Consider the following 11223-nt stretch of genomic DNA (forward strand, 5'->3'; position numbering starts at 1 on the left):
CCCCCCCCTGCAAGTAATTCAACCACAGTTTTTTAAACAGAAATACATTTATAGAGCAGAGACCAGAATATCCTAAAGTCTTGTGGTAAAATACATTATGGCTAACTCATCTGTAATCTGGAAAACATTGCTGGGTTTTTTTTATAAAAAATATATTTGCAGCTAAAATACTTATCCTACTTAAGTCAAGTCACCTACTTAAAATATGTCTAGGTGTTAAAGGCCTTCATCTGCAATTAGAAAGTTCAATCTGGCATTATTGCATTTCGTGAGCCCTATCAAATAGTACTATTCAAACTACTTTCTAGTACAAATGCCTCATTAAAACTTTCAAAACCCTATAGCACTGATAATATATAGTATCAGTAGTACAGTGGTTTCATGAATCTAATATTGTAATTGTCGTGCTTTAAAGCTTATGCTCTGAACGTTTATCAGTACTCTTGCAATGTGTGTGCGTGTGTGTGTGATTATAAGTACACATTAGCGCGCATCTGTGAGTGTTTAGCTATTCTTAGCATGTTTGGTTATGCCTCATTGAAACTGTTTCCCTGCAGGTGAGTTGAATTATTGGTATCTGAGCCCAACTGTGAAGTTCAGGTGTTTGAGACAATTTGCTACTTTGAGGACGAGTAGCATATGTATGTTTTCACCCATGTCGATTTTCTCTCATAATAGTTTCCTCATTTACTAGAGCTTCATCCCTCTCGGGTATTAAATGAATAACGGATTTTTTGCCATCTTGTATTTGCCTTTTGTCCACACAGAATTAGCTCTGAAATGATATTTTCTTTACAGAGTATTGTGTTGACTGAACTTGAAGCAGATGCACCATCAAATAGCTTAATGAAGGGGCTTAAAGCTGGGATGGGACTCTTACACACTCATACACACACAGCCAAATGCTAATTTGCAGTCTGTGCCAATTAAGACGTAATTAGTGAGATATGTCATGTCTGCAGATTTCGCCATGTAGGACTGTGTTCCTGCTGTATTGTAGCTCAGCTCATATCTGGATCATGGTATAGAAGGGATAATATTAATTTCTGTGACAGTTTTGTGTCTATTTTGCCCTTTTGTGGGTTTTTTTCTAACATTGAACTGAGTATAATAGATTACAGACTATTAGCAGAGCTGACATAATGCAGTATAACTCAGCAATGGCTGTCATGGCAGAGAGAGAACAGATAAGGCTTTTAGCGCATTATCCTTTATACATAATGTATGACTTTATAATGGAGGGAACTCAGAGATCATGTATGCAATGAAGGTGACCGTATTCATCAACATTTATTCTGGTTATCTGATTATATTTAATACAATATAGAAGTTGGGATACATATACCACTGAAACAAACAGCCTAATGTGTACATTATCCCATAATTCTGGCCTTTTATTCTGGTTTGGAGACCCCAAAGCTCACTGATATCTCTTTTGTCCTGTAATGTATAAATGTACAGGGGAGAATTCATTAAGATTGCATCATTTATTTGCACAATGCTGCTAGTGTTGTTTCAGCAAATGTACACTAAAGGAATTATGCTAATTCAATTTAACATTTAATGCAAACATGCCTAAAAATGTGGTGTTCAACACAATTTGCATGACACTATTGTATCTTTTGAAAGGTTTTCAGTGTCATATTGTGGACAATGCAGTAGACTATACTGCAATCTGGCATACTTTACCTGGACTATATAGTTTTATCACTCCAATCCAGACACCTCAGTTGGCTTTAGTGTTTAGGCGTTAGAATGCTAAAATTATATAAATAGCCAGTTATAATGCTCTTCTCCATTATTTAAATTTTAATTAATTACTGCTACCAAATTGGCAAAACTAAGATTATTTAGTGAATTCACCCCAGACACTCATCTCTGACAAAGGCCTTGTCGTTCTATCCTGCTTCTTGTTCTGTGTTTCATACCCACATTGTTTTACTTGATCCACTGTTTTTTTTTCTTTCTTTATATATTGCTTATTATTTTGTGTATTGCTGCATTTGTTTTTGTCATAATGCACTGCTGCCTGTCTTTGTCATTCCTTGGTTTGAAACTACATGTTTTTTGTCATAGTTTGACTGTAGCCAGACAGTCAGCAGAGCCAAGGGCGACAAACAGAAAAAAGGTAACATAAAAAAAATCTCATCCAGAGAGCAGCGTGTGTGTGAGCCATAGAGTCATAGAGTGTTTCTTTTTGTCATTTCCACCCTATAGTCTCCATAGAAACTTCTAGGCCAGTACAGAACTCCCACAGCAACTAAACTTGCTCTCCCCCACTGCCCTGCTGCTGTAGACACTGCTCCTTTCACATCTTTCCTTTACTTCATTGTGCAACAGCCGACTTCTTCTCTGACCTGTGCATTCTCATCTGTGTGGTGGACACAGACTGTAGGTTGTGGTCACTGCTGTGTTGCTGTACCTTCCTTTCTGTCAGCTCACATGTATTACTAGTTCTCGAATCCCCAAAGTGTATTTGTGTTGAAGGGGAGAAACATTTGTTAACTCTGTAAAAACGTAAATTGGTGAATCTTTCTTGGGCAAAAATATTGAAAAATGCTAGATGGAATTGATGACTAAATGTTATGAAGGAAGAGATGAGGAAAATCAAAGGAGTGATTCAAATAATACTATAATTTTCATATACCACATCAGTGGTCTAGGGTAGCGCAGACTATATGTGTTCTTGCTGATGTGCATTCCTGCACATCACTACTTTCAGAAAAGGGAGGAAGGAAAGAGAGAGTGAGGGAGTGACATCCATTCTTAAAGTCTTTAAGAATCCTCTATAGGGACTGGCTAGAAAATTAGTAAAGACAGAGTAGTTCTTTTCAAAAATGTAGTGAGCTGCCTACCAAGACAGCATTTTAAGGGTTTATAGGTGTACTCCTGATGTGAAAGCGATTTCAAATGATAGGCAGCAACATTATCCTGCCTCCTAATATTTCTCATTTTGGATCATTTCTGAGGCAGCATGATATATATCCTTTGCAAAGCAAGGAATGAAGCTCATAATTGTAAGTGCAGTGACATTTATACTATGACTGAAATGCACTACACAGCTTTCAGAAACTAAACAAATTTTAAAACAATAGTCATCCTAAACTTGCCGACTTTGTTTACAGAGAAAAACTGGGCATCATACACTAAATGACCTCCAACAGAAAAAGTCATGTAGAGTATCCCAGCCTTAAATCGGCAGGCAAAGATTAGAGAATACAGATTAGCAATATATTTTATTCAATACTAAAATATACTGATCATAAATAGTTCAGTGTAGTTTAAATTAGGGATTTTATTGTGTTGTTAGCTTAGCAGCATGCTAAAACTTAATTCATTACTATTGAACAAAAAATGATTTAATCAAGTTCAAATTAACTATTTTATTGTGGTGTTAGCACAGCAACATGTTAAATTGCTAAAATGTATCCAAAATAATGAAGTCAAGAAAAATTCAGATTATAAATGTATTCAACGCTGAAAGGCATTGACAAAAATAATTGAATCTTTAAATGAGCTATTTTATTCTATTAGCTTATCAACATTTTAAAATAGGCCTACCAAAACATATCCAAAATTGTCAAGAAAAGCACCAAATTAATTCAATACTGAAAAGTATTAACCAAACAGTAGCTCAATCTAGTTTAAAGATCACTAATAAGGTTCTATTTCTGTTAGCATGCTGCCTTAGAAAGTAGGCATGAGGTTTTAAAAGATAATTTATGTCATTTTTGCCTCCAAAACTTCACAAAATGTCCTTCTCTTTAGCTTGCAGTGTTAAGTTTCTTCTTCCTCTACTGCAGTGTTTCAATACAGACATGTCTGACATGGTTCATATATGCTGAAGTTAGCAGTCACTTCTCCTGAGCATAGTGCTGTAGCCATTTAAGTTGTCTCTGTCTTTGTGCAAAAGAAATATGGGGGAAGGGAGCGTGCATGCCTCCAAAATTGAATCTATAGACTTCTCCATCAAGGTAACTAAAATTCAAACAAACATTGCTTCCCCCCAGACATGTTTAGTGACTGTGATCCCCCTCCGTTTCTTTCTTGCTCTGCCTGTCTCTCTCCCTCCCTCTCTCTCTCTCTCTCTCTCTCTCTCTCTCTCTATTCTCCTTTATTTTTCTTTTCTCCCATCCTCATTTTTATTGCAACAGAGGGAAAAGCGATGGAGCATTTCGCCTGCCGGAGGTGAAAAGAATTCTTCGAGTGTAAGTAGAAAAGGCCTGACAAGGAAAGATGGAGAAAGCTAGAGGAAGTGAAGGAGGCTTGTTGGGAGCAAAGCGATCGGGAGGAAGAGAGATGGAGGGGAAAGGAAATACGCAAGAGCAGCACAATCGCGTTAGCATTCTCTTAGGAATAAAGTCGGGCTCCTCTTCAACATTAACAACACTTCTGCTCGACAAAATGTTCCTTCTTCAGAGTTTAGCATGCAAATTGGCTGCCAGATTATGCTTTTTGTATTCATTTTGCCAGCTGTCAGCCTGTTACATTGGGTGAATTATAATCAGGCTGCTGTCGACCCCTTGTGGATGGTAACTTGCTTACACAAGCCTGCAAATGCAAATCAGATTTTTTTTTAGGCTGTAAATGAGAGCCAAAAGAAAAGATGTCCAGTTTGCTCTCTACTCAATAATAACGTCACAATGTGAATGTGTGAATTTAGTGTGTGTGTGTGTGTGTGTGTGTCTTGATATTTTCATTTCCATGGTAACCAGCCAACCCACCCACACAGCTTGAGTTTAAGCATCTCCCTTCACAAACACTCACGAACAAGAGGTAGGCGGAGAAACTTATTCTCAGTCATACCACAGTCATTTATGTGGTGTTTTCCAATCTCCCGATCTGTCGCACATGCAATCAGTGGGCATTTGAGCTGAGGGGGAGCCGACAGGAACCCTGAAATTGATCGCCTCAGATGTTTCAAAATATGCAGGTTCATGCATCTCATTTTCAGGGAAGTTCGGAATAGATTTGAGAGGAGGGGAACTGCAAGATGAGTTTGTCAGGTCTCAACAAAGTCCCCTTCGAGTGGTCTGTCCCTCATATATATATATATACATATATATATATATATATATATATATATATATATATGTATGTATGTATGTATGTATGTATGTATGTATGTATGTATGTATGTATGTATTCTTACAATCCCAACCTCATATTGCCCCAGTCTCTGAATGATTAGATTAATCTGCCCCTAATGGAATTTACCTACCATTAAGAGGCCATATAGCTGTAGGATACACCATTAGCCTCAGTGTGTGTTCTGGCCATCTGAATAATGAACACCTGGAATAGCCGGGCATAAAACTCAGCACAGACCACCACTAATGCCGATGAGTGAGCCGCTCCATATGTTGTATACACAAGTCGTAATGTAGCAAGGCTATAAGGCCATTTAGTCTTTATGCTGCTGTCGAAACATGCATTCAGGCACATTAAATGTGAATTACAAATGCCCAAGCACATTTCTATTAGTTACGTTCCAGATGAGATAAAATGTTGTTTTTCAGCCTTATGATGCTCTTGGCATGTCTAAAAACTACTATGGTAGTGATGGATTCTGCCAGAATACCATAGATATGGGTTATATTGTTATAGCACTGTAAAATTTAAATACATTTATTGTTTTTGTTTTTATAGTGGTGGCTGACCCCAAATGTGTATGTAGTGTGAATAAGTGTGTATATTATATATTTAAATTTATTATATATATATTTGTTTAACTGTTCATGTTTTATATCCATAATATTTGATCAAAAATAGAGTAAAACAGTAATATTGTGAAACATTATTACAATTTAAAATAACTATTTTTTTATTTTATTATTATGATATAAAATGTAATTTATTCCTTTGATGGTAAAGATTCATTTTCAGCCATCATTACTTCAGTCTTCAGTGTCACGTGATCCTTCAGAAATCATTCTAAAATGCTGATTTGCTGCTCAAGAAATATGTATTAATATTACCCATGTTGAAAACAGTTGAGCAGCTTAATTTTTTTTTTATAATTATTTGATAAATAGAAAGTTCAAAGGAACAGCATTTAGGCTTATTTGAAATAGAAATCTATAGCATTATAAATGTCTATACTATAACTTTTAATCAATTTAATGCATCCTTGCTGAATATAAGTATTAGTTTATATTAAATACTTATTATAATATTAATAAAACAAAAAATAGCTTTTGAACCCATCGCTTTTGAACAATAGTCTACAGTATATAATTTACGGTTAGCCACCACTTAAATATATATATATATATTTTTTTTATATATAATAAAATGATCACTGTACATATTTGGGTCCTGGGAATAAAGTTTTAGAAATTATTCTTACCATGGTACTTTTTGTAAGAGATTGGCTGTGGTTAGAGGTAATTAGCATTCATGCTCAAATTTTAATTTGATTTTTCTTCTGTGTATGTGCATATGCAGGACAAGTCCACCACAGATGACCAGCGATCCTGGGACAGCTTTAAGACCATGATCCCTGAGCAGATGTGTGGCTCGAGCGAACATAAGGACAGACTGGAGTTACGCAATAAACCCTGGGACACATCTTCCGCCAACACACCTGACACATCCGAAGGAGACTTCCAGACTGAAGTGTGAAGAGAACACACACCTACAACAAACTGAGAGACAACTAAACCCTCTTACGTACTCATGCTGTCAGTGATCTTCAGCAAGACGTGTTCTAAAGAATTCTGTACTTGTTTACAGGTGTGAGGACAGACCAGAGATGAAGAGTGCTCTATTCTATATTTTCACACAGAGACATTAAATGAAAGAGTGGGGCCTGGAGAGTATGGTTAAAAAAAAACTGTTTCTGAAATGTCTTGATTTTACTTCAGAAAGGATTCTCTTTCAGCTGTTTGATGATTTGGGAATTGAAAAAAAGTAATATTTCTGCACCCTTCTTTTTATAGAGAAACTTAAAAAAAAAAAAAAAAACAGTACTGATGATTCGTACACTGTTTAATAACCCCTTAGGGTTTTTTCCCCTCCTTTCTGTCTTCTCATTCCTTGAATTATTCAAGTCCCGTTTCTATTTTTCTTGCTTTGTTTTTCAGGAAGAGGGAGGAGAAGTTTTGAAAGTATTCATTAATATGTGCCATCCTCTGCTTTTTTCCCCCCTCTGCATCAGGCATACTGTACTTACATGCTGTGTGTGTTCTAAAAAAAATGTTTCTATAATTTTATTTAGAATGCTTGTCCATCTTTTTATTTTATTTTATTTTCTAAAAGTTTTTTATTTTTTTTATTTTTTTTTATTTATTTTTTTTACAACTAAACTTCAGGTATCATTTCATGGGTGAAAGTAGGTCCGCTGTGTGATTGTGTTTTAAGTTTCTCAAAATGCTTGACAGAAAATATTATGCTATACAGTATGTGCGATTTATTGTCAAATTTGCATTCGTTCACACCAGGGAAGCGTCTTTGCTCCATCCTACACAAAACAACCAAAATAATCCACATTCCAGTCATAAGGAGCTTTGGTGTTCCAGAATGGGCTTATCCAATAAGAGACACACTTCCAGCTGAGACCGTTTCCATTTTGAACCAACACAAAGGTAGTGATAAGTTTCCACATTTTTTCTCCATCTTAATATTGTGCTACATTTCTGCTCTTGCAAAAAAAGTAGTGCTTTGTGATGTTTTCATTTGAAACCCAGTGACTCTGATTCCGATTTATTTCTGCACTTCGACTGTGGAGTTTGACAGTTGGCGTAATGCTAAGCAGACCGCAGAGGTCATCTTTGCTAACCTGCTTCTCTTTATAACCCATTCATTAGTTGTGTTGGCTGATGTAACTCCACATGGAGACTCGGAAAGCGAGAACGAGAGGGCAAATGAGGGAGAGAGAGGTGTGGTAATTATCTTGGGGGAATAACGATTTGTCTTGACATTTTCTTACTTGGCGCAAATTTCATCTGCTCAAAGATCCCTGAAGTCAGCATATTATATAAGCACAGATGGCAAGACTAGAGCATGCCATTTCAACCTTTGCAAGTAATCTGCACTAATGGGGAACACGGGCTGCCTCGTCCTCATGAAATATCTCCAAACGACCATAGCAATTAAAACTAGTTTTTCATCTCCTGTCTCATCTGCATTCGAGAAAGATTGAATATTACTCTCATATTTGGGAAAAGCAATATTGCATAATCAAGAGTGCTGTTTGGCAGCAGTTCTGCTGAAAAGTAGCGTGTAGCGTGTTTGTCATATTTATTTTAACAGTTTGGTAAACAAGAAGTTTTCTTTCTGACTAAATGTGACAATTTTTGTTCCACCAATGAAAATAATTCCTAAAGAAGCCAAGATACAAGAACTGGGAAAGTTCAAATGCAGTTGGACTGAGTATTAGCACTCTTGGAACACCGGCTAATCAAATTTGAGGACTGGAACTAAATGTTTATAATATGAATTTTAAAATTCGGAATGTTTGGGATTTAGATAAAGTCTTTGGTGAAAGGAAGTGAGGTCATTGTAGCCTTGTCTTAAAAGGTTAGTATGATAAACCACACAGGTGAGACGGCTATTTTAGTTTTGGAGTGGTTCTCTTCACAATGACTCAGCTGTACACAAACCCTGCTTCATTTACAGTGCCTGTTTTGTTTTTGTTGCTCTTTTGTCTGATGCAGTCATCGACCGTTTCAACATTTTATCATTCCACTCTATTTATGTCTCTATATGAGTGTTGGTTTTTTTTTTCATAGATGTTTACTGAGTCCTACTAATTGAAGCTGGAGAATTACACTCCAGAATCCCACTAAACTAAGTATGTTTTGAACAGATTTATGTATTGCTCTTTAAAAAAAAAAAAGGAAAAAAGGAAACAAATCTTGAGAATGGCCTTACAGTCACATAAAATTTATGTATTTTATATATGTGCGTTGTGAGGAGGATGTTCGTCATGTAGGAAAATTAATGGTGAACATGAATGGTGTTTTCTTCATGGCTTGACATGTTTGAAACTTTTGGACCCTGCCCTTGCCAGCACACACAATCCCATTAGCTAAAGAAGATGGCTATCACAAGAGAATCCTCCTTGCACCATTTAAGTTTTTTTTTATACATAAGATTGTACAAAGTAGTCCACTACTGTTTTCATAGAGTGTCTTTTTATATGAAAATAAATTTTCAAAGTGATGAATGCCCTTGTAGGGTTTTTCCTATTTTGTCCCAAGTCCCATTGATAAAGCTCAATTAAAAGAGAATGGCGATGGCTTTCAATTATTTTACTTTGTATTCCAGTGTTGTTTGAACTATTAATCTTACATTTTGATATACATTTTCCACATTCATCTACTGCAAATTAAAGGAACTGAATCATGAACTGAGAAATCAAAATTCCCTTGATCTTTTGACATATAAGAGGTCATTGTACTACAAAAACATCCTGTACGTTTCAGAACTCAAAATGTTCTCGTTAGTCTAAAAACAGCTTAAATTGAAGCCAATCTGCCAAAATGTCAGCTTGTGGAATGTGCCACTTTATAACATAATAGTATGGCTAAACACCGCCCCTCAGAAGAAAATCAACGCCTGCTTTGACATCGCTGCCTGTCTAGCCCCGCCCACTGATTCACGCATGTAGTAGATAAATAATGAGAGAGGCAACATTTTGTATAGGCTAACATTTTGTCACACCAGGGGCATAGCCATAATTTCAGAAGTGACAGAAATGTCAAATACAATAATTTTATGTAGGCCTATGTATTAAATATATATGTGTGTGTGTGTGTGTGTGTGTGTGTCTGTGTGTATGTCCACATCAATCTACACTCTATACACCATAATGGTAATGCAAAAAACAGACGTTTTTTTAATGTCTTTGTAAACTTATTAAAAATAAAAACTTAAATGATTCCATTGCATAAGTATTCATACTCATACTCATTCATACAGTTGAAATTTAGCTCAGGAGCATTCATATTGCTTGTAGATGTCACTACACTTCAAGTGAAGTTAACCTGTGGCAAATTCAATTGAATGGGTATAATTTGGAAAGGCACACACATCTTAATTAAAGATCTAACAGCTGATAATGCATATCAGCGCAAAAATCAAGTCCTGAGGTCAAAATAACTGCCTGTAGAGATCAGAAACAGGTTTGCATCAAGCCACACATCTGGGGAAGAGTTCAGAAAAAAATTCTGCTTCAATGAAGGTCACAGAAGCATATAATCTCTGTTACCCTTAATGGAAGAAGTTTAAAACAACCAGGACTCTTCCTAGAGCTGGCCTCCTGGCCAAACTGAGCAATTGATGGAGAAGGGCTTTGGTTAGCATGGTGACCAAGAACCTGATGGTCACTCTAGTTAAGCTCCATGATTATATGCGAAGATAGAAGAAATCTACAGAAGGACAAACATTGCTGCAACACTCGACCGATCTGTGCTTTATGGCGGTGTGGAAAGACTCAATCCTCTCTTCAGTGTAGACACATGAAAACACACTTGGAATTTGAAAAAAAGGACCTAAAGGTCCCTCAGACTGTGAGAAACGATATTATCTGGTCTGATGAACCTCAATTCCAAGCATCATGTTTGAAGGAAACCAGCTCTGCTCATCATCTGCAGAGTACCATCCCAATAGTAAACTGTGCTGGTAGCAGCCTCATGTTGTGGGGCTGTTTTCTTAGCGGCAGGGACTGAGGGACTCATCAGAGTAGAAGAAAAGCTCAATGCACCAAAATATAGAGATAGCCTTAATGAAAACCCAGTCCAGAGCATTCAGAACCTCAGACTGAGCAGAAGGTTCACCTTCCAACAGGACAATGACCCTACACACACAGAAAGAGTCAATTATAGACAACTCTGTGAATGTCCTTGAGTGGCCCAGCCAGAGCCTGAGCTTGAACCCAGTCAAATATTTCTGGAGAAACCTGAAAATGTGCATCTGCCCCCATCCAACCTGACAGAGCCTGAGAGGTGAAGAGGCGAGGTGAAGAATGGCAGATCACTGCCAAATGCTGATGAGAAAAGCTTGTCGCATCAAACAAAAAAGACTTGAGACTGTAAAGGTGCTTCAGCTAAATATTTAATTAAGAGAATGAATACTTACGCAATGTCCTTATTTCAGTTTTTTTTTATTTTTAATACATTTACGAAGTTGTAACAATTCTGTTTTTGCTTTGTCACTATGGTGTATGGAGTGTAGATTGATGTGGAAAAAAAGTAATTTAAAGCAGTTTAACATAAGGCA

The 11223-nt window shown here is 36.6% G+C and overlaps 1 protein-coding gene across 4 annotated transcripts in view; it reads left to right on the forward strand.

Moving 5' to 3' along the window:
• Positions 1-6825, forward strand: part of adgrb2 (adhesion G protein-coupled receptor B2) — a 336322-nt gene extending 329497 nt beyond the window's left edge. The window contains exons 32-33 of one of the 4 annotated variants that reach the window (XM_016292624.1): positions 4155-4208; positions 6448-6825. In XM_016292624.1, coding sequence (XP_016148110.1) covers positions 4155-4208; positions 6448-6624 — 231 coding nt within the window. In that variant the 3' untranslated portion in view covers positions 6625-6825. Of the gene's footprint in view, positions 1-2076; positions 2129-4154; positions 4209-6447 lie in introns of those variants that run through there. The other 3 variants (XM_016292626.1, XM_016292627.1, XM_016292623.1) reach the window with 3 other exon arrangements.
• Positions 6826-11223: the final 4398 nt, after the last annotated feature.

The sequence above is a fragment of the Sinocyclocheilus grahami genome, unplaced genomic scaffold (genome assembly GCF_001515645.1).
Source record: "Sinocyclocheilus grahami isolate Dianchi unplaced genomic scaffold, SAMN03320097.WGS_v1.1 scaffold289.1, whole genome shotgun sequence".
Classification (NCBI taxonomy): domain Eukaryota; kingdom Metazoa; phylum Chordata; class Actinopteri; order Cypriniformes; family Cyprinidae; genus Sinocyclocheilus; species Sinocyclocheilus grahami.